This window comes from Phyllobates terribilis, unplaced genomic scaffold (assembly GCF_046119375.1).
Source record: "Phyllobates terribilis strain yellow unplaced genomic scaffold, ASM4611937v1 Scaffold_4__5_contigs__length_816908805, whole genome shotgun sequence".
Classification (NCBI taxonomy): Eukaryota; Metazoa; Chordata; class Amphibia; order Anura; family Dendrobatidae; genus Phyllobates; species Phyllobates terribilis.
The window spans coordinates 579,984,167-580,011,081 of record NW_027362764.1 but is presented as its reverse complement, the minus strand read 5'-3'; the positions used below and the strand labels follow the sequence as shown (position 1 = coordinate 580,011,081).

General features: G+C 40.7%; 1 protein-coding gene and 1 long non-coding RNA gene across 2 annotated transcripts in view; one reads left to right on the top strand and one right to left on the bottom strand.

Annotated features, from left to right (window-relative positions):
* Positions 1 to 26,915, top strand: part of LOC141265707 (uncharacterized) — a 179,109-nt gene that overhangs the window by 132,869 nt on the left and 19,325 nt on the right. Inside the window, exons 2-3 of the long non-coding RNA XR_012320148.1 lie at positions 913 to 978; positions 5,084 to 5,193. This is a non-coding gene — a long non-coding RNA (uncharacterized lncRNA). The remainder of the gene's footprint in view (positions 1 to 912; positions 979 to 5,083; positions 5,194 to 26,915) is intronic.
* Positions 11,465 to 26,915, bottom strand: part of YES1 (YES proto-oncogene 1, Src family tyrosine kinase) — a 66,813-nt gene continuing 51,362 nt past the window's right edge. The window contains exons 4-12 of the mRNA XM_073679128.1: positions 23,947 to 24,045; positions 22,671 to 22,774; positions 20,176 to 20,325; positions 18,960 to 19,115; positions 17,358 to 17,537; positions 15,969 to 16,045; positions 15,733 to 15,886; positions 14,875 to 15,006; positions 11,465 to 13,713 (exon numbers count right to left, since the gene is read on the bottom strand). Of these exons, the coding sequence (XP_073535229.1) occupies positions 13,505 to 13,713; positions 14,875 to 15,006; positions 15,733 to 15,886; positions 15,969 to 16,045; positions 17,358 to 17,537; positions 18,960 to 19,115; positions 20,176 to 20,325; positions 22,671 to 22,774; positions 23,947 to 24,045 (1,261 nt within the window). The 3' untranslated portion in view covers positions 11,465 to 13,504. The remainder of the gene's footprint in view (positions 13,714 to 14,874; positions 15,007 to 15,732; positions 15,887 to 15,968; positions 16,046 to 17,357; positions 17,538 to 18,959; positions 19,116 to 20,175; positions 20,326 to 22,670; positions 22,775 to 23,946; positions 24,046 to 26,915) is intronic.

The window sequence follows — 26,915 nt, the reverse complement described above, 5'->3', positions numbered from 1 at the left end:
GGGGCGACATTTGAATTTGGGAGTGCAGAATTTACTCAATTTCTTTTGGGGGGCGAGGAGCCATAGCGCTTTTCCAGAGCCTTTGTACTACCATTAACCTGGAAGTCCCCTATATTTCCGATAACAGATGACAGACCTGAGTGGGGACTTGCTTTTTCTTGTGGATTGATTTGAAGCTTTGGGAACAATTTTACATAACATTTTAGGTCACATTTATCCGGCGCTTTATGCGGAGCACTTATATCGGGGTTTCCATCTAAATCTTCGAATGACGTCATTCAGATGAAACCCCCGAGGGATCCATTCACTATAACGAGGGAGCTCTGGATTCCGTCTGGTCTCTGTTCAGCAGTGTCCTTCCTTTCAGAAGTGTACAAAACTGTGGCAGACGGTACTTTTATGCATGCCTAATAAAAAGACAGACACCGCCGGATCACAGGGCAGACAGCGTCCATCTGCCTCATTATAGGGAATCTTCCACCGGGGGTTCCATCTGAATCACATTTTCAGACATTTACAGGGAAACCCTGGTGTAAGTGTGGCGCCCCTGAGGATTCAGTCACCACAGAGGTACTGCATCTCACCCAGAGGTGTGGTGTCTCACTCTCAGGTAAGGATGGAGCACTGCCCGGGTCCCTCATGTTGACCAGATTGCACCTTGTTCAGTGGAATGGACACCCGGCTATAGATTTCACTGTAGTTCATTGAAAATGTTTGATATGGAAAATGTTTTATTAATGTGAAGAAAGTTTTATTGAAGAAAGTTTTATAAGGTCCTGATAAAGAAACCTGTAATGTTTAAGGAAATGTGCCTCCCATAAAGGGAAGAAAAAGTTTTGATTATTCTTCTATGTGAATGCATTCTAAAAATTTGCATGTCTTTAAAATACTTTGTTTTTCACTTTGTTCCAGCCCGCGGACGTGCTGTGTTTTACCAGGGGGGTATGTGGCGCCCCTGAGGGTTCAGTCACCACAAAGGTACAGTATCTCACCCAGAGGTGTGGCATCTCACTCTCAGGTAAGGATGGAGTACTGCCCGGGACCCAACCACTTGCATACATTACACTCCACTTCAGAGGGCAGGGCGAGATTGCTCCTAAGAGAGAGCACAGTCCCTGGTCCCTGGCTGGAGGGCGGAACCATGTAGTGGGTGTGGGTGGAGGAAGATCTGGGGAGCACTTGAGAAGGATATAAAAAGGGAACCATCTTGAAAGGACAGATCAGTTTGAGAGAAGTAGTGGGAGCAGGAGCTCTACAGGAGCTATGCTCAGGAGGAGAGGGCCTGAGTGAGAGAGGACCAGGAGGTGAGACTGAAGAGAGGAGTGGAGCAGAGAGGAAGACTCCAGAAAGAACGAGGGGATCCTAGGGGTACGGGAAGTGCTGGGGGTCACCCGTATGCCCGAATCTACAAGGAAGTGGAAGGCTCTGGCCGCAAAGGGGATCGGGCCCTAACTAGTGAGAATTACAACATTCCGATAGAAACCGGAGGCTTCTACATTTTCAGGGTGTAGTTGCCACAGCCGCAATTAATCGCCAAAAAGGTAGCCACACAGGATCCAGGGAACTCCAGGTTGCCCGCCAAGATCTGAGGTTACCGGCTTGGGACACTGTTTGTGAGGCGCAGGGCTGGAGGGTGAGAGCCAGCACAAGAAGACGACTGAGAAAGGCACACAGAAAGGGGTCCTGTTAAGTGCTCTTAAATTACCTGAGGGATTGCTAAACCCCTCCCGTGGTGAACGCAGGACGACATGGGTGGTTATAATCTGCAGTTGTAACCAGGAGCAACGTGATAATCGTGAGTAAACCCTGAAGACTGCACCCCACTGTCTATGTGAATTATTGCTGCGCCATCATCCCCTGCACCACACTGCACAACAACAGTTACCTCATCATTAACCATCACAGCACCGCCCTGGAGCTAAGCTCTACCTGTGGAGAGCTGAACCAACTCTGCTGCATTACCAACAGCTCCAGAGGACCTGCTCCGCAGCAGCGGCTCCATATAGCCGCATACCACAGGTGGCGTCACGAACATTAAACATAAAAACTAAAATCCCCTTTTATTGACTGCCCTGGGTCACGGACCGGGTCACCGCCACTGTGACATCTCCCCTAGCAACGACCGGCCCGGCACCGAATACCCCATGGCCCAGGGGGGCGCGTCATAAGCGCAGGATAAATGTGAGCAGAGTCTTGCTGCAATCTTTGGGAGGTAAAACGGACAAGTCAAAAGCAGGTGAAGAATTGATTTTAGTTATTTGTTACGCTGTTCCTCGTGCAGTATAAGTGATTAGGCGACTTTATTCTTCGGGTCGGTACTATTACAGCGATACAAGATTTATCGTTTTTTTATGATTGGCAGCTGTCGCACACAAACGCTTTTTATTGCAAAAACTAGTTTTTCAATCGCCATATTGTGAGAGCTATAATTTTTTCGGGCACGTGACATTTTTTGATCGCATTCTATTCTGACTTTTGGGAGGCAGAATGAACAAAAGCCACTAATTCAGAAATTGAGTTTTTGGTTGTTTTGACTTGTATATATACTGCATCGGCCGGAAAGTCCTTCCCGGCGATGACGTACAGTACAGACCAAAAGTTTGGACACACCTTCTCATTTAAAGATTTTTTTCTGTATTTTCATGACTATGAAAATTGTACATTCACACTGAAGGCATCAAAACTATGAATTAACACATGTGGAATTATATACTTAACAAAAAAGTGTGAAATAACTGAAAATATGTCTTATATTCTAGGTTCTTCAAAGTAGCCACCTTTTGATTTGATGTCTGCTTTGCACACTCTTGGCATTCTCTTGATGAGCTTCAAGAGGTAGGCACCGGAAATGGTTTTGACTTCACAGGTGTGCCTTGTCAGGTTTAATAAGTGGGATTTCTTCCTTATAAATGAGGTTGGGACCATAAGTTGTGTTGTGCAGAAGTCAGGTGGATACACAGCTGATAGTCCTACTGAATAGATTGTTAGAATTTGTATTATGGCATGAAAAAAGCAGCTAAGTAAAGAAAAACGAGTGGCCATCATTACTTTAAGAAATGAAGGTCAGTCAGTCCAAAAAAATTGGACACACATTCAAAGTTTGCCCAAGTGCAGTTGCAAAAAACATCAAGCGCTACAAAGAAACTGGCTCACATGAGGACCGCCCCAGGAAAGGAAGACCAAGAGTCACCTCTGCTTCTGAGGATAAGTTTATCCGAGTCACCAGCCTCAGAAATCGCAGGTTAACAGCAGCTCAGATTAGAGACCAGGTCAATGCCACAAGGAGTTCTAGCAGCAGACACATCTCTACAACAATTGTTAAGAGGAGACTTTGTGCAGCAGGCCCTCATGGTAAAATAGCTGCTAGGAAACCACTGCTAAGGACAGGCAACAAGCAGAAGAGACTTGTTTGGGCTAAAGAACACAAGGAATGGACATTAGACCAGTGGAAATCTGTGCTTTGGTCTGATGACCTGGCCTTCACAGTCACCAGACCTGAACCCAATCGAGATGGTTTGGGGTGAGCTGGACCGCAGAGTGAAGGCAAAAGGGCCAACAAGTGCTAAGCATCTCTGGGAACTCCTTCAAGATTGTTGGAAGACCATTTCCGGTGACTACCTCTTGAAGCTCATCAAGAGAATGCCAAGAGTGTGCAGAGCAGTCATCAAAGCAAAAGGTGGCTACTTTGAAGAACCTAGAATATAAGACATATTTTCAGTTGTTTCACACTTTTTTGTTAAGTATATAATTCCACATGTGTTAATTCATAGTTTTGATGCCTTCAGTGTGAAGTACAATTTTCAAAGTCATGAAAAATCTTTAAATGAGAAGGTGTGTCCAAACTTTTGGTCTGTACTGTATATATACTACAAATGTCAGGAAGAGGTTAAAGTGAATCTGTCACAAGGGTATTGCCACCTGATCTAGTAGCATATTCTAGAGACAGAGACCATGATTACTGAGCTATTTGCTGTAGTTTTGATAAAACAGTTTTATTAGCAAATTATCACTAGAGGACTAGTAAACCTGATGCCATGTAGTCTTCCACATTTATGAGCTCTGATTGGTAGCTTTCTGTGTACACTGTGCATAGGCAGAAAGTTACCAATCAGTGGTATGTGCAGGGTTATACAGAGCTCAGCATTCAGCGAATTGATAGATCCGCAGCAGATAAAAAGGTGATTTCATCAAAATGACAGCATGCAGCACAGGAAGTACTAAATCACTGGAATCAAGGTCTGTTCCCCTACATCATGCTGCTCTCAAAAACCTGGTGAGATTTCCTTTAAACATAATTATTTTCAATGTCGCAAGTTGTACATACTTTATGTGAATACATTCTAGTGAAACATGCAACCTGGACAAATACAATATTATAGTCAGGTGGCCTAGCCTTAGCTAAGTTATGTAAGAACACTGTTCAGTCCCTGCATTTGGAGAAAATAAGTTAATATATGATTTTTTTCAAACGTGAAACGTCCAGCATACATTCATAATAATCTGATTATTCTGTTAGATTGGAATATCTGCTGGAAGACATACGTTGCTTTCTTCTTAGCACCATCCTGATAGCTGTTAAAGTCATCTGACATTACATTATCTATGCAAACACTCATGTATTGACCTCTAAGAAGAGGACACATTTTCTTAACATGAAATAAATGGCCAGCTCCCTTGTTATCCGTGTAATGGTGGATTCTAGTGAATTTCTTTGAGATTTATAGTTTTGGGTCAATAGTCTACAAATTTGTGATCCTGAAATGACAAAAAACAGAGATGCTGTTCCAGCAAAGTCTTCTGTTGTAGTGACAAATGTCACGAGCTTCAGTTCACCAGCTGAACATATTAGACATTAGGTCCAGCACTTCTGATGCTCACCTATGATTTCTACCAAAATGGAGACCTTTACGAGGCACTCTCTTACAGAAGAGAGCTGGGAGGACTCCAGCATTGCTTTCAGAAAAGCCTTACATGTTCTACAGCTCCAAATCACTGCACATGCTACTAAAGAGTAGAAAACAACGCATAGTGACCAATAAAAGAATTTCCAGATAAGGAATTATACAGATATTGTTTTTTCAAGGCTACCATCTCAACGTGACCTGGCAAAACATTTCGGAGCAAGCAGAACGTCAATTCAAATGGAAGATATACAGACGGAATGTCATGACTCCTGCCCATCCTGCATCATAGGTATTTCTGAGGTTGACCATGAATTGTAATAGGCATCCTGTAAATCTATTACCAGCACAAGGCTGGTATTACTAGACACAGAAAAGTTAAGCAGTGTTCAAGTATCAAAGTAGTTAATTTCTTAAATGACTCCCAGGTAGTGATGATCGAGCATGCTCGTCGCTTGAGATTTACAAGCATGCTCAGGCGAGCACCTATTATCTTCAGCATGCTCGGGCTTTAAGGTTTTGTCGCTCCGTGAACATGATTTGCGACTGTTTCACAGCTTTAATACATGTGAGGAATGGCTGTTTTTCCAGCATTCCTCACATGTATTAAAGCTGTGAAACAGTCGCAAATCATGTTCACAGAGCGACAAAACCTTAAAGCCCGAGCATGCTGAAGATAATAGGTGCTCGCCTGAGCATGCTCGATCATCACTACTCCCAGGCACTGATTTCTGATTCTTCCTTCAGAGAATGTCTGCACAAAGTGCAACTAGAGACTAAAAATCCTTATGAGAAATAAGAAGTCGATCTTGTATTCTTGTGTATTAGCCTTCGGTATAGAAATGTTATCTACTATTCTTTTCCAAGAATCCATAAAAAATTTAAACCCCCTACTTTTTTAGTGGGTGAAGTCTCCCTAAAACATTCAAGTGAATAATGTATATAATCAATACAGCAATAAAGTAGAATGGTTGCTCCTTACAGGACCTAGAATTACACGATACACTGCAAGAATTTATCCAGGGGTCTTGAAGGAAATCTGCCAGTAACACTAACCCTACGCAAGTAGTGGTAGTGCTGTCCTGGTGAAATTAAGCTATTAATATGCAAGTTAGGTGTGCAAGTGCACCAGTGGGCTTATCACTGCATTTTCAGTCTATTTCCTCTTCGCTTTTTGATTGACAGCAGGATAGGCTCCCTTGTAACTAGCTTATAAATAAAAGCTGAATTTCAAGATAGCAATGTAATATGTATCAATCTTTCTTGTTTTACACTGTTCTATCCCACACTACTTTTGCTTGCGAAGTAGTATTTCTGACAGGTCTTTAGAGATCTGAAAGTCACTAGAGTTACTGTGCTGAGCCACTTACTCCATATATAAGCGGTCAAGGAAAGCCATACATTATGGGCCTCCACATCTTCAGCTTTCTAAACCCTACCGTAATCCAGCTCTGTTCACTTCTGAGCCAGGAGGTGAAGGTAACGTTATCTGTAAATGTGACGTCATTAGCCCCGCTCATCTCCCGATGGGGAAGTGAGCGGAGTGCAGATTAGGGGATAGAAGTAAAGGTTGCTTTCCCAGGATGTTGTATGCATGTGTTGTGTGTATTTATGTGGTGGTTTTGTATACACCATAAATATATGGGGGGAAGAGGGGTGGGGAAGTTTCATGCACATTGTACACTTCAGGCAAATACACAACTTTCATAACACTTAGGCCAATATATAACTTTTCCAGGGAAACCTTGCACTGCCCAGTTTAATAGAGGAACTATGAGTTAATGGGGGAACGTTTCTCCTTGTGGAGAGTGCCAAGTTGGCCTAAGGAGACTTGTAGGCCATGCAATGCTTGTCTGGAAATTAAACCACACCAGAAACTCCATTTGCAGATACGCATTTCAGGGTGTGGCCCCTCAGTGCAAAGCAGGGGATCAGATCTGGCTAGGAGAGAGGCTTCTGATTGCTTATGGAAAAATGTTCCACCTTTTTCTCAGAGTGTCACATCAGCGTATGGAGACTTATAGGCCATGCAATGATCCTATGGGAATTTAAATAGGTAAATAGACTCTTTAGAAGGAAGAGAACTGGATCTCGGGCACCAGATACTGGATGTAGCAATCCTAAAAGTCAATACTGACCCTATAACGAGTTATGCCATGTGAGTTAGGATAAAAAGCCGAATAATAGAGGAACTAAAATTTTAATGCAATTGTTTGCCCGCTGTATTCGGATGTTTAGTTCCATTTTTTTTTTTTATTCTACAATGAGAGAATGGATTTCATCAGGGAAGTCAAAGAAGCTGATCTGCAATACTAGAAATAGCACGTAGAAGAGTCGCAGTGTTTCTGCAGGAAAAAAAATGAAGATAATTATTTTAATGCAAGTCATTCACAATAAAATTCATTAGATCTAATGCTAGTTACTGTAATAAAAAATGAAATGGACCACAAAAAATAGGTTTCCGGTATTACTTTTACAGATGCAAATATAAACTGAATGATCGATTGTATGCTTTAGATTGTAAAGATTATGACCGATTGATGCTAGGGTAACATTAACTCAGTGTGATATACAGTATTTTTCGGACTATAAGACGCACCAGACCATAAGACGCACCTAGGTTTTAGAGGAGGAAAATAGGAAAAAAAAATATTTAAGCAAAAAAATGTGGGCATGATGCACTGTTATAGGGGAGAGAGTCTGCTGCTGACACTTGTATTGGGGTAATGTCCCCCAATTCTGTTAATATCCTCCATTCCGGTATGTATGGCTCCTCCTTCCTGGTATACGTGGCCCCCATCCCATCCTGGTATGCATGGCACCCCTCAATTCCCCCATCCTGGTATGCTTGACACCCCTTGATTCCCCCATCCTGGCATTCACTGCACCCCTTGAGCCCCCATCGTGGTATTCTTGGCACCCCTTGAGCCCCCATCCTGGCATGCTTGGCACACCTTGAGCCCCCGTCCTGCTGCCCACAAAAAAATAAACTATCATACTCACCTCCTCTCTCCTCCAGCGCTGTCCCGCTCTGCTGCTCTCACTGTGTGAACCGCGCATGGCGTCCCTGCCATGCGCCCTCACACAGTGTGAGAGCGCGCACACTGTACCGCAGCGCGGCTCCTGCCAGTGTGCCTGCTATTAAAGACCATGGATATTCACTACAACCCATGGGAGTGGGTTGTAGGGAATATTCATGAGCTTCAACAGCGGACACACAGACCGCAGAGCGCAGCAGGAACCGCGCTGCGGTACAGTGTGCCGGCTATTAAGGAATATTCAGTTCCTTTAGTAGCGGGCACAGAACAGGCTGCAGTAGTCAGCTGCTGCCTCCTGTGCCCCGCTGCTGCTCCCCCAGACCTCCTGCCACGCAGAGCCACAGTTCTACAGGGAGATAGTATTCGGACCATAAGACGCACCCCCCACTTTCCTCCAAACTTTGAGGAAAAAAGTGCGTCTTATAGTCCGAAAAATAAGGTAATCTGTTAAATACAGTAGACTAATGCAATGCTCTACCTCGTTTTTTACAGTTAGGTCCATATATATATTTGGACAGAGACAACATTTTTCTAATTTTGGTTCTAGACATTACCACAATGAATTTGAAACAAAACAATTCTGATGCAGTTGAAGTTCAGACTTTCAGCTTTCATTTGAGGGTATCCACATTAAAATTGGATGAAGGGTTTAGGAGTTTCAGCTCCTTAACATGTGCCACCCTGTTTTTAAAGGGACCAAAAGTAATTGGACAGATTAAATAATTGTAAATAAAATGTTCATTTCCAGTACTTGGTTGAAAACCCTTTGTTGGCAATGACTGCCTGAAGTCTTGAACTCATGGACATCACAGGACGCTGTGTTTCCTCCTTTTTGATGCTCTGCCAGGCCTTCACTGCGGTGGTTTTCAGTTGCTGTTTGTTTGTGGGCCTTTCTGTCTGAAGTTTAGTCTTTAACAAGTGAAATGCATGCTCAATTGGGTTGAGATCAGGTGACTGACTTGGCCATTCAAGAATATTCCACTTCTTTGCTTTAATAAACTCCTGGGTTGCTTTGGCTTTATGTTTTGGGTCATTGTCCATCTGTAGTATGAAACGACGACCAATCAGTTTGGCTGCATTTGGCTGGATCTGAGCACACAGTATGGCTCTGAATACATCATCAGAATTCATTCGGCTGCTTCTGTCCTGTGTCACATCATCAATAAACACTAGTGACCCAGTGCCACTGGCAGCCATGCATGCCCAAGCCATCACACTGCCTCCACCGTGTTTTACAGATGATGTGGTATGCTTTGGATCATGAGCTGTACCACGCCTTCGCCATACTTTTCTCTTTCCATCATTCTGGTAGAGGTTGATCTTGGTTTTATCTGTCCAAAGAATGTTCTTCCAGAACTGTGCTGGCTTTTTTTAGATGTTTTTTAGCAAAGTCCAGTCTAGCCTTTTTATTCTTGATGCTTATGAGTGGCTTGCACCGTGCAGTGAACCCTCTATTTACTTTCATGCAGTCTTCTCTTTATGGTAGATTTGGATATGGATACGCCTACCTCCTGGAGAGTGTTGTTCACTTGGTTGGCTGTTGTGAAGGGGTTTCTCTTCACCATGGAGATTATTCTGCGATCATCCACCACTGTTGTCTTCCGTGGGCGCACAGGTCTTTTTGCATTGATGAGTTCACCAGTGCTTTCTTTCTTTCTCAGGATATACCAACCTGTAGATTTTGCCACTCCTAATATTGTAGCAATTTCTCGGATGTTTTTTTTCTGTTTTTGCAGCTTAAGGATGGCTTGTTTCACCTGCATGGAGAGCTCCTTTGACCGCATGTTTACTTCACAGCAAAACCTTCCAAATGCAAGCACCACACCTCAAATCAACTCCAGGCCTTTTATCTGCTTAATTGAGAATGACATATTGAAGGGATTGCCCACACCTGCCCATGAAATAGCCTTGGAGTCAATTGTCCAATTACTTTTGGTCCCTTTAAAAACAGAGTAGCACATGTTAAGGAGCTGAAACTCCTAAACCGTTCATCCAATTTTAATGTGGATACCCTCAAATGAAAGCTGAAAGTCTGAACTTCAACTGCATCTGAATTGTTTTGTTTAAAATTCATTGTGGTAATGTCTAGAACCAAAATTAGAAAAAGGTTGTCTCTGTCCAAATATATATGGACTTAACTGTATATACGTTAGCAGCTATTATGAATTTGAAATGTCATGTATTTATTAAGGGTAAAATGTGAATCATGTAGCATGAGAAGTGACATGTGGAAGTCCATTCATAACACCTGATCGCTGCAGCCAATCACTGACCTTGGCGGTCTTCCTTAGCATAACCATTGGGCCCAATGATTCACTACAGTGGTCAGTGGGATTCTAGTGTTTGTAGGTAAGACAAAAAGTCCGAAGTAGGAGCAGTAGAGACGCTCTGCTGGCACAGGAGGGGCTTCAATAGGCGAGATACTATGGAAAGGTGATCATATATAATAGCTATGCCACCAGCATGACCTCAATAAAAACACCAAAGCTTGAAATATAAGCTATTTGAAGTCCTTAAAAAGTATGTCCAAGTTGATATAAAAACTGCACACAGGTAGATCTCTGAAGGTCTGAAAGACTGGGCCCCCACCAATAATGTGAATGGGGATCCATATCCTGTTTGAATGGAGTGGTGGTCACGTGAACGGTGCTGCTCAAGACCTGACGACGATAACAGAGAACCATACTTGGCTATGTTTAGCAATCCCATAGAGTGGCACCTATACTGTGGTGATAAATTGTAAATCTGGCACATCAATTTAATAGGAAAACTCTGCATGCAAAATCAGAGCTAAAACGACACAAGCCTTAATGTTGCACACAGCCTAATATTAGTATCACATTGTAATTGTTGCTTTTCAGGCTTGAAATGTTTAGCTGACTTGAATATTTATTCTTTGCACTCATCCTGTTATTAGGGAATTGGTGCAAGGTGGCAGATCTGTGGAGGGACTATGTGGTCCCAAGGTAGAAGGTCTCCTGAAAGCACTACAACGGGGGACAATTCAGGTCTTTAGAATTTCTACTCCAGGGCACTCATGTTGAGTACACTAGATTAGGCCAGATTCAGATGGGTGTATTTGACGGTTTCTACTGTATATATGGACCGCTATGCCCAGAAAGCCAATGGATCTCCCAACCCGAACTTACAGACTTAAAGATAGATCTGAAAGTCGAAGTTTCAGTCGAGAGACCCATGGTCAGTCTGCGCATTGTGGTCCACATGCAGACTGTCAAAAAACATCTCAACTCAGCCTTACCTAGGTGGTTGTAATGGGGATTCAAAGGAAAATGCCTCTGCCCGAGCCACAGTTGCATAGTGAGGATTTTCTTGAGTCGGTGAAAATATTAAGTCAGCTCCTATACCCCGATACCATGGTATCTGCCAGAGTAACTTCTTGGCACCCCCATCCACCCCCTGCTATGACCATGTGGTTCTCTGTATTGTGGCCCATCTAGTAATAAACATTGTACTACAAAACATTATTGCACAAGGAAAAAATCTCCAACAAGTAAAAGTATCATCTTTGTAAAAAAAAAAGTTTTCTTTATTTTACACGCTGATGACCCACTGTTCTGCAGGCATCAAGTTTAACATAAAATGGTGTTAAATATATAAACAGATAGCCTCTCATGTCCATTAGATATGCATCATCATAATCACTTAAGATAAAGGCGCTAATTAGTGTTTTAATTCTTTACTATACAAACGATATTACATGATTTTGTTTAGTTGTGAAAGCACAATGAATGACAGCGAACCTGCCAAACACTGTGCTCCTTTACTTAGTACACAAACTTACAGAAGTTGAGTTAAATTGGCTTTGAAAAGACTTATAAAAAAGATACAATTCCATAGTTTTTGTATAAAGCCCTTAAAAAAAAAAAAAAAAAAAAAAAAAAAAGAAAAGATTTGCCATGTTAAACAAAATGCAGGTAATAAAGCGGAATGATGGCGCCGCCATTACAGAAAGAGAACATTTCAGGCTGTAAACAAAATACATTACCGAATGCCTTCCTGATAGAGAACGGATCAAACCTTTACAAGTTGCATCATCAAATGTGGCCTAGGATCTACAAGATCTTCACAATCTATTGTTAAATAAGCATATTCATGAGAAAGGCAGTGAAACAAAAGGTCATTTATTGCCAGATATGTGTCAGCTGTAATTGTGAAAATTTGCACGAGTATATCGATCATCCAGGTATTCACTGGGGATCTAATGCGTTCACCACAGGAAATAGTGTCTGCATACAGTCAGTAAAAACATTCACATTTTGTCTCCAGTCATCTCACACCAATATTCGCTGTAATCAAAGAAAAGCCAAAGTGGTATCGCAGAAACCCCCTATTATGGGTTAGGACAAGGGTCGATTATTTGGATGCTTGATATGAGCACAGAAAAAAAATGAGTATTATGTTTTACACAATTTCCAATATACATTCTGCATCAATTCACATTGGTTTGCACAATCTCTGCTTGCTGTCAAAAATCTGTCCTGTCATGGGATGATCACACATGTGCACAACGTGTTAGAAGGTACAGGTGTGATTACTACAATGCAACAAGCTGATGAGTCCATTACATGGCCTGGATAGATTTGTAGTGTGAAATTAAGGTTTCTACTCTATGACGGCAGGCAGAGATCTTGAAAGGTGAAATTATTTGGCACGGAAAGTATATTGAAGAAATTGTATAACTATTCATTTTACAAAGAATATGCTTCATTATGTGAATACCCCATTAGATCTTTCTCTATAAAAACAAGGGTCCAGAAAATAACTCTAGGAAGAGATTGCATACACACGATTATCTCCACTCACCACTCGGCAGATGTCACCTAACCTTGCCCGCATGCCGCATTTCACCGGTAAGTATACCCTGGCACTGCCATTCTTTAGAGAGATTCAGAGCAGTATAAAAGCCTCTAAAAGGCAAAACCCGTGATACTGCAGAGAGCAAGAATAAGGAGCTCCGTTCCCTAAAGGACAACAGTGACAGCACCATGAAAGAAGTCATGGAAAGACAGTACATACTGTGCCCCCACCAGCTCATGTTAGTCTACTTCATTCTATAAACATTTTTGCACCTAAAATCTACAGTGACTTAGATTTAATGACCTGGCTCAATGGAAACCCAATAACAAGTGTGTCATTCCTAACAGGACTGGGTATATGACAGTGATCGGGAAAGGATTATGATTAGCATTTACTAGAGTAGGTAAAAAAAAAAGAAACTTTTTGAAGAGGAATGAAATGTTTGGTCCAGCGAGCCTCCGTTTCTTGAAATGTTGCATTGGAGCACAGGGCTGGACGCTACTCTTAATGGCTTGTCTCACCATCAATACCAACAGACCTTTCTTTGGGACCTGCTCTGACTCGCATGATTTGTCCATTTACAATACTTTCAAAGTGGTTTTGTGCAACTGTATTGTGGATTTCCAGTTTGCCATAAGCATGCAGAGGGATCACGGCTCTCCTTTTCCTCACAGAGACAGGTAAAATCTTATGCAGTCTTGCGTATACTTTTGGCAGAATTGTGCATTTGACATGTAGTCTTTAGCCTTATAGATTGTCTCCAGGTTGGTACTGTGGCTCTGTAGCAGTAAAGTAGTCTTCTAAAAAGGACTGAATATATTCGAAGGTCGGTCTTTCATCTGGGTCCTTCTTCCAGCACAGCTTCATTAATTCGTGCAGGGATTCTGGGCAGCCTTGAGGACAGGGCATTCTATAGCCCCGCTCCACTTGTTCCAGAACTTCCCTGTTCACCATCCCTATGGAAAGGATTTATCGCCATTATTACATAATCAGCATCATGTACTGAAAGCAAAACAAAAGCTTTCTTAAAAAAGGATAAATCCATTTTCCTATAGTTTTTTTTAATCTTTTCAATGCATCTAAAATAAAGCAACTTTGCACAGTCTTGATAAAATCTCCAATTGTTTTATGAGTAACCAGACCTAAGTTGTTGGTGAAATTGGGGTGTTTGTCCTTGTGGGGGGCACCTACATATTGCTGGACAGCCGGCCTGATCTAATATTATGGGTGTCACTAATAAGCTGTGAGCCGGCCTGATGCACTACACGTATCTGTGACTGGGTGATGAGTGTGCATACAAGCCTCCATGGATGCTGGGTGTGTGAGTGGTTGTTCATCAACATTTTACACTAGTTCTAGCTCTACCTTATAGGACCAAGACCGGTTTGCATCTTGTAGTATTTGTAACCATGCTTTGGTAAGTAAGGCTTTCTTTCTGTGAGTGAAATCTGTCAAGTTAAAGGGGTTTTCCCACAAAGTAAATTTTAATCAATAGATCTTGGAATAAAAATCAATTCCACAATTGGAAGTGTTTAAAAAGACTGTTCCTGTGCTGAGATAATCTTATAAATGTGACCCTGCTGTGTACTGTGTAATGGCTGTGTCTGACCGTACAGGAACATGGTCTGATCATACCACAGCTCCTGGGCAGGGGAGGAAGGAAAAGTGTATACAGATATTACCGCAGGGGATCACAGCTGATTCTTTCTCTGAGAGAAAACATTTCCCAGCCTGTTTAAAAATTTGTTTTACCTCACAGAAAGAATCAGCTGTGATCCCGTGCTGTAATGTCTGTATACTCTTTAGCTTCCCCTCTGCCCAGGAGATGTGGTATGATCAGACCATGTTCCTGTATGGTCAGACACGGCCATTACACAGTACACAGCAGGGGCACATTTATAAGATTATATCAGCACAGGAACATATGTTTAAAACCAATCTAATTGTGGAAGTTATTATTATTCAAAGATCGATTGATTAAAATGTTGATTAAAATTAACTTTGCTTGTGGGACAACCCTGTTAACTTGCTTACTACTATATTCAGCAGCAGATTCTTAGTTTTCTTTACTGTAAAAGTGCAATCATATTTCCACAGAAAGGCGACGGACATAGTACCTGGATATGGCACTCTTCCTTTGGTAACCAGCTCTGTCAGGAGGATTCCAAATGACCAGACATCAGACTTTATTGTAAATCGCCCATATAAAGCTGCTTCAGGAGCGGTCCACTTGATGGGAAATTTTGCTCCTAAAAATGATGATATATCAGTGACCAAAACAAATGTATTTTTAGGACAACAGATACAGAGACTGTATGAAATGCTGTTAATGTTGCTTAAGAGCGGATGTAATACCTTACACGATATGGGGCCGAAAACTATCATGGAATGTGCACAGAATGCTCATTACAAGATTTTTTTGTATATATAGGCTGCCAATGTTCTCTATAGTATATGGTGTTTGCACAAGGACGACGTGCTGGCAAGAACGATGTTTTGTGAGGTGATGATGATCGGCAGCCTGGTGACACGGCACAATTATAAGGAACAAAAGTTCATAGGAAGGTTCGTTTCCCAATAATCGTGCAGTGTAAATGCAGCTTTATGCCTATACGTACGATCTCAGACAATCTAGTTTACAAAGCTCATCGTACATTCAAAATCTACTGATCGGCATCAAGAAAAAAGGCAATCCTTTTCTTAGCTGCAATAAAGTCGCTGTGAGATGTATGTAAAATTATCTAATGTAGAAATAACTGCACACCATATTTTATATATAACACCACAATAAAACTAACTGCATTATTAACTGATGCGTGTTAGTAGATTATTTTAATACTTTGGAAATGTTGATGAGATATATCTCGATAGCGCGCTCTCTCTCTTTAATATCTATATCTATCCATCTACACACACACGTATGTATCCTGTAGGGGTATTTGGAAAAAGGTGGGATAAAGGAACAGAAGCTATACCTTGTCTTGCTGTGTATTCATTATCTTCTATCAATCTGGCCAGGCCAAAGTCAGCAATTTTACATACAAGATTGTCACCAACCAAGATGTTAGCAGCTCTGAGGTCTCTGTGGATATAGTTCATCCTTTCAATGTACGCCATGCCATCTGCTATCTAGGGAAACAAATAGCACAGGCTAAAGTATAGTTTTGCTGCTATCTGGTCTAGCAGGATTCAAAGGGAAAACACAATTTACCTGTGCAGCCATATCGACCAGCTGCGGAAGCTTCAAATACTTCCCATCCCCCTCTTTAAGGAAGTCTAATAGGCTACCTGTTTCGCAATACAAGGAAAATAGGCAATTAGCAAAGTATTAGCTTAAAAGGAATCTGTCAGCAGGATTTTGCTTTGTAAAATGAAAACAGCATGACAGACATTGATTCCAGTAATGTGTCAAAATCCATGTTTTAATCAGCAGGAGATCACTAGAGAACTAGTGGTCTGGTGCCATATAGTCCTACTTGGTCTGTGTAACTGATTAGCAGCTTTCTGCCAATTTACAGAAAAAGCTCCCAGTGCAGAGCGTGGGGTTAAACTGGGCTCAGCATTTGAGAACTGGTAGATCTGCAGCAGAGAAAACAGTGATTTGACTAAAACTGCTGCAAGCAGCCCAGTAAGTGGTACATCGCCGGAATCAGGGTCTTTCCCCTACATTTTGCTGATCTCAGATTACATAGAAAAAACCCGGTGACAGATTACTTTTAAACATAAATCTACAATGTAGATTTTTAATTTTTTTTAACCCTTTCACTGCAAAGGGTATTTGTCATCAGTCATAACATTATACACACATACATACAGAGTAGCACCTATTCACTCTGCACACATTATTTATTAGGAGGCATTCTACATCCTAGGCTCTCCTTCAGTCAGACACATATCTTTTTATGCATTTTTTTTCAAAAACTTAGCTGCTAACTTCCAGAATCTATGCCATGGCTGTCTACAAGTTGTGTCTGGTATTGGAGCTCAGCTTCACTGCAGAGAATGAGGCCAGAAGGCCAATATTACACATTTAGTTTTTGGAAGGAAAGACATTTTTTCTAATCCTGCTTTTGTAATTCAATTAAGTGTATTTTGTCATGTAACTTTGGGCCCATATCTATACCAACATAGCTCTAATGCCTAATGTAGGGCATATTTTTGTGACACGACATTGCAATAGATTTGACTAATCAAAACTAGTGGAGAAGGTACCCATACCAACCAATAACAATTCCCCCAAAGTTCTCTTAAAAACCACATCCTAAATCATATTGGTTGCTATTGTCAACTATTCTTTTATTGCACTAGTTTTTATAAAGGGTATCATTATTAAGGTATCTGCTCACTTTACAACCACCTCACCTACCTGGACCAATGTAACATGAAGATGTACATTTAATGTTCATGCCTTTAATTTTAAACAGAATTAATTTTGCTGGACAAGACACCCACCATTCACACTATATTTGCAGTCCAGAGCATTCTTTTGACATCTGTCAAACAGCAATACCCATTGTCAACTGCATGGAACAGATGACAAGGATATTTTATACATGCAAAAGTTATCTATTTTAAAAATTTAAGTTTAAATGTGACCAACCTTTTGTCATGAACTCTGTAACAATGTAGATTGGCTCTTCCGACACCACAGCGTAAAGAGGAACTAATTTATCATGTCTGAGCTTTTTCATAATCTGTGCCTCTTGTAGGAAGGCTTCAGGCATCATTGTCCCAGGCTTTAGTGTTTTAATTGCTACTTTTGTTGTTCCATTCCACGTTCCTACAATGCAAAATAAAAATGATAATTAGAGGGAAAAAAGGCAAGAAATACCATTCATCTTGGCTAGATGATTAAACAGTACATATATACACCAGAAACCCTCAGCTATTTATAGTGCAAACCACGTGGACAGGGTTTTAAAAACACCATCCACATGTGATGTAAAAAATCTAATCCACAACATGTAACATGTGGATTTGTTGCGGATTATCACGACAGATTTCACATCTTGCAAAACAACTAACACATGCAGAGCTCGCTGCGTGCGCACGATCCAGTGGAGCTCGCTGCGTGCGCACGATCCAGTGGAGCTCGCTGCGTGCGCACGATCCAGTGGAGCTCGCTGCGTGCGCACGATCCAGTGGAGCTCGCTGCGTGCGCACGATCCAGTGGAGCTCGCTGCGTGCGCACGATCCAGTGGAGCTCGCTGCGTGCGCACGATCCAGTAGAGTTTTGGTCCGCCTGTATAAACAAGCATTCTAACGAATGATCGGTAAAAGTTTGCTGATCAATGATCATATTGTTCCTCCGGTCAGTCCATGAGAACAGACCTTAAGAGGTGATATCATTCAAACATTTACAGTTTAGATAAACACGAAGTAGGAGAACGTGTTTTGACTATTAAGTTTCTGCTATAGTCTGGAAATATTTAATGGAGCCACAAAGCGTTCTCACTAGGAGCGTACAGTACGGTGGCTCAGAGGTTAGGATGATAACACTACAGAGCCGTGAATAAAGCAACATCACGGACTTAGTAACTGGAATAAATTCATGCAAAGTTTCTAAGATTTCCAACAAAGTCCCAAAACATACTCCTAGAATAATTTCCCAGTAAACATGCGAAATTTGAGAAGCATTTACTGTATGATGCTCCAAAACATGTTGTTGCTATAGTAGTGGGTAAATCGATAATACAGGAAATATGAGGATTCATTTATTTAACCTCAAAAGACAATGTGAAGACATTAATACAAAACAGGGCACACATCACAGGCGTCATAACAAAGTCTGAAAATAAGAGAATTGGATTTATTTGGATGCAAAATCAATGAGGTCAAGCATTTAATAAATTTCTTTGGGATGTAGAAAGATTCCAAATGAGGTCATATCCCAAACACATTGTCATATTTACCCCTCCTGGCCTTAAATCATATCAATAAGGAAACATTAGCTCATCAAAGTTTCTTAGGAGAAATTAGTGAGTTTAGTAAATTAAAGACTGGTTGAAGGGGCCGAATCTCTGAACAAGAACTGCTACATTTTCTACCATTTCTTCTTCATTTCATGAGAAATGTCATCTGGTTTTCGTAAAGATTTATGAGCATTATGTTTTGGATACACTTGGGGACAGAGGCAGATGATAAATACAACATTTACCAGCTGCTTGGCACGGATGTACAGAATAAGAAAATTTGTACTTACCCATCCATACTTCACCAAAACATCCTTGACCCAATTTAACTTCAAGTCTTAAGGATTCTCTAGGAATTTCCCAAGCATCCTTTGCTAGTCCCTGGGTCTGCGGTTTCACGGTGGGGCACACAGTTGTTAACCTATAGCACAAGCCATCTGCATGTTCTTAATAAAGAAAAAAACAATTCTTTAATGAATGCACTGAAAGTATTAAATGATAAGTGAAATGTGTATTAACGGTGTCAGAATTAATATTAGAAAAATTATGTTGTGTAGCCATTGTCCTGTGGCTTAGTGTTAATATGTCCAGCCTTCATAGATTACGTGGGCATGGGCGCCAACCTGATGGAGCGATGCATCATGTTAAAGACGCAGATTTGCCTGGTGAGCTTCATTATTACTTATACTACAAGTACCCCTATTTTTAATGGAGATGCACCTCCTGAAGAAGCCCAGATAGAGGTGAAACATGCATCAAGGTGTTGTGTGCCCCACCCAGTCCAACCATATTAGGATTAACATGTCACAGGGTATTAAAGGATTTTATAGGTGTTTATTCATACAGATTACTGCTTTTTCTTATTGTGACTACCATATTTATGCCTCTCTTCTTATTGTGACTATCCATTAAATGAATATCTAGAGTGATACCAAGTGATTTATTTGTATGTTTTGGACCATTATACATAATATTACAAACCAATGACATTAATTTTGATACGTTTCTCTGGATATTACGGAGTATGTTTGAATGTTAAAAAGAAAAACATACTACATGTTAATACAAACTTTTTTCACTTGAAGATTGACATTGGTACTCTTTTTTTATTTTTTGTACAGTACCTATGGTGCAAATTAAAAAAATAATACTATAATGCTACTATGTCTGTCAAGTTATGTAACAATTCATGCAACATAATGGAGAACACATTTAAAGACTGATTTCCGATACCAACCAACACATCCAGAACAACTAAAAACAGCAAATCTAACTGTCGAGACCCCACCGAATGCCAGAACTTGGGCACACGTGTGCTGCCGCAGAGTTCGGTTATCTCCGTGAGTCCCATAAAGATTGAATGGAGTGTTAATCCCGTTCTGCCAATTGGTTGAACGGTCAATGATCCAATAGGCATCAGCTATCCTTTATTAAAATGTGCGGAGGGATAAAAAAAATAAAAAAAACACCACCAAAAGAATGGAAAATAAGGAGTTAAGCCCTTACCAGAGTAGTGTTTTACAAGTTTCTGTAGTGATTCAAATTGTGCCCGTGTAGTGATATAGTATCCTCCATTGTCAAGTTTTCTTATCTTGTAGTGTTTCACATTGTCGCCTCTCACTTCATCCCAGTCCCGGATGGACAGTGAAAAAGCCCCTACAAAGCAAAATGTGTGCAAGATAATTTACTAATCAATCATCGAAAAAGACAAGTATATCGATCAGCAAGTTTTGCGTTGTTCCATAACCTCCTCCAACCTCTAATGTACAGTATGGGAAAAGGTTTCTTGGTTAAGCACTTGGCATTACTATCTGGTCGTACATTGCTCTCAGATACTGATGAACATTGATATTGCGGACCTGATGAACACTCTGCTGGTATCAGTCAGTTCTTAGCATGAGGTGTCAGCACTTTTATTGTCAAGTTAAATAAACCTAAATTCTTGACAACAGAGAGTCACTTTAAAGGGAATCTGCCATGTAAAAGAATATGTCGATGCCACCCCTATTCTGATTCCAGTCATAGGGGCAGCGCCGACACGGCTTCCATCACGGTTCTGTGTATAGAGAGTGGCGGCTGTAACTGCGCCCCCAGCACCGACAGCAGGCTCTGACTTTACTGCTGGGGGAGGGGGGGAGGGGAGGGATAAAGTTCATTTCTTCCTGGCAGTGGGGCTCTCAGTGCCAGCGCCGCATGGTGTCAGAACGCTGTTAACCTACAGATTAATAGGTTATTTTACATGACAGGTTCCATTTGAAGGAACCATAGATAGGTCATAGCGCACAGGAGGAAAAAAAATAAAAATCTGGAACATAATGTAGAGAAATTTAGGTCGAGTTTCTATTAAATGGGAAACTATAAACAGGATTTCACCCCCCACCCCCACTATGTAGCTCTTTCAAAGTCAAGTCCAGCCATATCTTTTACTCAGTTCGTTCCTCAGTTATTGAGAAATAAGCTTTTAAATCTATATACAAAGGAGACTGAAGTGCTTTTGGCATGTGGAAGCACTTCACTTCCCAAGCCTGTCACTCCAGATCTACCGTATTCTTCCTCCTGCTTGACTGTCCGCCTCTATGCTGTGTGACTTCAAGCAAAGATGTGGTCAGTCAGGAGGAGGAGGTGGCACGGAGCAGGGAATATAGCTGGAGTCACAACAGCTGGGGAAGTGCTTCCACATGCCAAAAGCACTTTGGTCTCATTTGCATATCCATTCAAATGCGGATTTCTTAGTAACAGAGGAATGGACTGGCCATGTAAAAGTAGTGCTGGACTAGTCTATGAAAGAGCTACATGTGCATATAAATAGTTTGGCAGGTGAAATCCTGCTGACAAATTCCCTTTAAGGTAGATGATGTACTTTCCCAAATAATGCTGAATTAAGGTAAAGATGAAAATACAGGTACGGAATATTACTGTGTGACTGAAACCGATGTAGTTTTCACAGAAGATTTTTAGTGTTTATTTGCAAGCTTCTCTTTTTTTTGGCATGCGACTACACAAGATGCCCATCTGTCATAAAAACAATGTATAAAGAAGCACGTGGTGATGTGCAGTGTATTCGCAGCAGCACTGCTGTAGTCTATATACAAAGACAAGACCGCAAATAACATCAGATTTTATTATTATAACCTATCCCAGGATAACAGAGGGGATTTCTTGGGAAAACCATTCCACAGCCTAAGTAGGTGTTTATAATAAACTGGTTACCAGGTGTATGAATGTCGTGAAAAAGACAGAACACTTTTAGGGTAGGGTTTGTTATTTTCATAAAATTTTTTGCCTTTTTGTCAAAATAAACATTCAGTTTTACAAAATAAAAAGCATTAAATTAACTGTGAAAACGTCATTACAAGACGTAGGAGCCATTTTTTTTTTGCTGTAAACAGTACCAAAATTATTCTGTGCAATAAAATTGCACAAAAATTTCAGGTACAAACATGGGCATAATCACATCGGCTCTTCGAGTATAGGATACATTTTAAAGGCTGAAAGCCAGAAAATGATGCAAATCTACAGTGGCTCATAGAATGCAGAATTACATTTTTTTTTTTTTTTTTTTTTTTTTTTACTTTCAGGGTTTCCCAAACACACCAAATTTGCTCAGGGCAGGTCTCATGAATTTGATGCAAAGAACTCACACGTTATACAAAAATGCGACTTTTTTTTTACCTTTTCCGCTGCATAAAGCACTTTTTGAAAACGGTGGTGACCTACCGACGAGCAACAAATTTACTATAACGTGTACCAAAAACTAGCAAATATTGTAGCTGAAATCTACACTAGCCCAAAGATGAGCCAAATCAATTGATGCAAGCTTCTTAATAAACCTATCGGGCTTTAAGTTTTAGATTAGCATACGAATCGCCAGTCTTGATAAATGAATCCCATGGTTTTTTCATGTAAACTTGGTTGTTTTGCACCGAAAAAAAAAAATGCAATTTAAATTGTGTAATGAGGCATGAACAGACAATCACCGCATATTGCATATATACAATTACCTTTAGTGGTTTCACTCTCTCTAACTAAAAACGTCCCTCTTTGATTTCCCGGGCTAAGAAGCAATCGCTCTGCATCTTTTCTCCCCATTTTGCCAAAATACCACCTAGAAATAAGGAAAGCAGCACAAATCTCATGTCTCATGATCTGCATGCAGCAAGACATCCCTTTATTCATCATTCTCCTTCAAGCATCCTTTTATGCATGTTTGCTGAAATATTTCACTTCGGTATTCAACTCTGGTACAAAACACTATAATTACTATTCACTTTAGAAGAATGCATGAAATTTCCACTGAAGTAGCAGACAATATTTTTTTTTTTTACAATATTACCTCTGGACGTCCAGGTAAAAGCAACATTGGCTTTGGTATACAAGGTTACAGTCAAGATGGAAGGGATGAATCCATAAAGAAGTCACTCGTTACTGGACGATCCCAGCTTAATCAATTCAGGACATCACAGAATAAAACGTAAAACATACTGCCCTTTCCGTTCCAGCAAAGACATATGACCGCTGCAGCCAATCAGCAGACGCTAATCGGCTGCAGCTCATCAATACTCTGTTAGAGCGGATGTCTACTCTGCCGAAATAGTAAAGTCAGAGAATGCAGATTGTGGTGTAATGTGACCGCTGCAGCCAATATCATGCTACTGACCGCTAATAACTGCACCAACATTGCTGGGACAGCGCCGCTGCAGGAGAAGAGCATACATTGCTTTTATTTTCTATGGGGGCTGAACTGATTTAAGCAGGGGTTGCTCATTGCGGACAACCCTTTTAATATGGGGTCAAAAGAAAATTTAGCCAGAGAATGACAGTATATACATGTGCTTAATGTCACTGTATTTACATAGTTACAAAGGACTGAATAGCGCACCCTCAGTAACAAGTTTATATTGCCTACACCATTAAATAAAATATAATAAAGAAATAATGTATTCCACTTGGTCAGTGACTGACACGATGTAAAAAAGGACTATATTAAACAGGAATTACCAGAACAGGACCCTTTATATATTGATAGATTAGGTAATTATAAGGCAACTGAACGCAATAAATGCCTATAGAAGGTCAATCAGGGTGAAAATGGCTTTCCACATATGCCCTGTTGAACATACGCAGAGTCATCTCTTTCTTATTCTCTAGGGAAGTCTGACAGTCATTTAACTTAGCCATTTGGCAATATACTGTGTTGAGCTAGAATTCCCAACTGCAATAATAGCTTTTTATTTCATTTATCAGCTTGTGGCTGGATACACAGAACATTGTACTTACTCTTCAGCCTGTATGGAGTCCGCAGGGGCTACATAGTTACTGGGAATATAACCTGTTTTTCCAGTGGCTATGGATCTAGCTTCCCACCAGTCGCCTTCCCTGAATGAAGACAAATAAATGATATAAAGCACAAATTAGACAATCGTGGCAATGATCTACTGCTACACGGGGACTTCTTGTAACCCGTCTGCCTCGTACCTCATCAGAGCCTGACCGGCCTCATGGACCTCTGCCTCCTAGAACCTCAGATGTTAAGAGTAAGAACCACTTTTAGCAGATGCCGTAATGGTGTAAAGATAAATGTAGTAAAATATACACATCATAATTATATTGTGAAACCCAAATTATTATTTCCGCACAAAACCAATAATGAATTACTTTTACATATTTTTTTTTTTTTTTTTTTTTTAATTTATGTTGATTGAAAACTTTGACCATTTTATAAAAAACACAGACAAGACAAATTTTCCCTTTGCATCGATGGCGTATGGTTTAAATCAGGTTGTGTGTTAGGCTGTGTGCACACATTACGTTTTTTTTTCCGTGCAGGTTTGTTACAAAGCCTGAAGGGTTTCCTGATGCCAGCAAAGTGAATGAGAATCCTGACACCTCATGCACAAATTGCTTATTTGTGACTTCAGATTTGGTGCAGAGTTAAATCTGCAGCATGTCAATTCTTTCAACGTTCGTGCTGCAGATTTCACCCATACTAACGAATGGGGAAAAAACGCAAGTAAAAGACACAGCATAAACGCTGTGTTTTTCCGGCCAAGAGATCCAATCATCATATTATATTACACTATGCACTTACAATTGCTCATTTTGCCTTTCTACCCAACTCATTTTTCTCTTTTCCATTAGGTCTATTAGATCAAGTGATTAAAAACTGGCTAGCTAAATCCTTCTAAGTAAGCTCTATGTAGAAAAAGGAAGTCAATTTTCCCTGTATGACTCAGAGGTCACTGCAACATTCCCTGGCAGGGTGGTGGGGGGTGGCAGCTGGGTCAGAAATTGAAGAGGGGAAGTATTTTTTGCAGGGTAAAGAGGCTTCCTGTTCCTACATAGAGCAGAGAAAAGAAAAATTATCTGGGTAGAAGGGCAAAATGTGCAATTGTAAGTACACCGTGCCATATAATATTATTATTGCAACCCTTTCGCAACCCTGGGATCTTTCGTTTTTGCATTTTCGTTTTTTGCTCCCCTTGTTCCCAGAGCCATAACGTTTTTATTTTTTGGTCAATATGGCCATGTGAGGGCTTATTTTTTGCGGAACGAGTTCTACTTTTCAACGCCATTACTAGTTTTACCATATCGTGTACGGGGAAAAAAATCCAAGTGCGGTGAAATTGCAAAAAAAGTGCAATACCACAGTTGTTTTTTATTTATTTTTTTTACAACATTCACTGAATGCTAAAACTGACCTACCATTATTATTATTCTCCAGGTCATTACAAGTTCGTAGACACCAAACATGTATAGGTTCTTTTTTATTTAAGTGCTGAAAAAAAATAAAAAATTAGTGCCATTTTCTAAGACCTGTAGCGTCTCCATTTTTCGGGATCTGGGGCTGGGTGAGGGCTTATTTTTTGAGCACCGAGCTGACACTTTTATTAATACCATTTTTGGGTAGATCCGATGTTTTGATCGCCCGTTATTGCATTTTATGGCGACCAAAAAACGTAATTCTGGCGTTTAGAATTTTTTTTCTCGTTACACCGTTTACCGATCGGATTAATTCTTTTTTATATTGATAGATAAGGGCGATTCTGAACGCGGCGATACCAAATGTGTGTATGTAGGCTTTTTTTTATTATTTTATTTTGAATGGGGCAAAAGGGGGGTGATTTAAACTTTTATATTTTTTATATTTTTAAAAACTTTTTTTTCTTCAATTTTTGCATGCTTCTATAGTCTCCATAGGAGACTAGAAGCAGCAATTGTCCGATCGCCTCTGATACGCATGCGGCAGAAATGGTCCTGTGCTATGAGCGCTCATAGCGACCAGCTCATGACAACCACAGGCGTCTGCTGCAGACCCTGGGTTGTCATGCCCACCCATCGGTGACCCGCGATCACGTGACGGAGGTCACCGATGGGCGGGGCTTAGGACGCGCTTCCCGGAAGCGAGAGTTAAATGCCGCTGTCAGAGATTGACAGCGGCATTTAACATGTTAACAGCCGCGGGTGGATCGCGATTCCACCCGCGGCTGTTGCGGGCACATGTCAGATGTAAGAATCAGCTGACATGTGCTCGGTTCAGTGCGGGCTCAACGCCGGAGCCCTCACTGAACCGGGAGATTACAGTCTGTGCGTACTATTACGTCACAGGCTGTAAATGGGTTTTAAGAGGATAAAAACTTTGATGGGAGGAGTGCTTCTCTAAATACAATTTTTACCGAAATGAAGACAAATTCACTAATAGGCTATGTGCTCACAACATATTTTGATGTGCATATATCCAGTATTTCTGTTACTTCTTTTAACTGCTTCAGGGTTCTTAAAAGTAGCAGCATGTTCATTCTTCGGGCGGCTAGTTATAGTTTAAATGAAATTTTTTTTTATTGAATTTAAAAAAAAACAAAAACACTTTACAAAAAATTTTTTTTTTTTTGCAATTTTCACACTGGCCAATACAGCTTTTTTTTTTCCCGACCATCAGGAAAGCAACATGTACATTAGACTCAATGAACAAACGCTGACCCTATATTTTGTATTAAAGCATCTAATAAAGTATGTGCAAAGTTCATTATGAGAGTAGGGGAAGCAGGGGAGCTGTGACATCAGCTGTGTATAGAGGTGCATAGTAATCCTGCCCCTTATAAGTCAACTTTCTTTTTTTAAATATATGTAATAAAAATCTGATTTAACAAAATAGATCACTATCTGACAACACATTCCTTAGTCATTTAACTGCATTTGCTCAACATAAAAAGGATGGGTAAAAGCGTACCACCCGCTCATCACACACA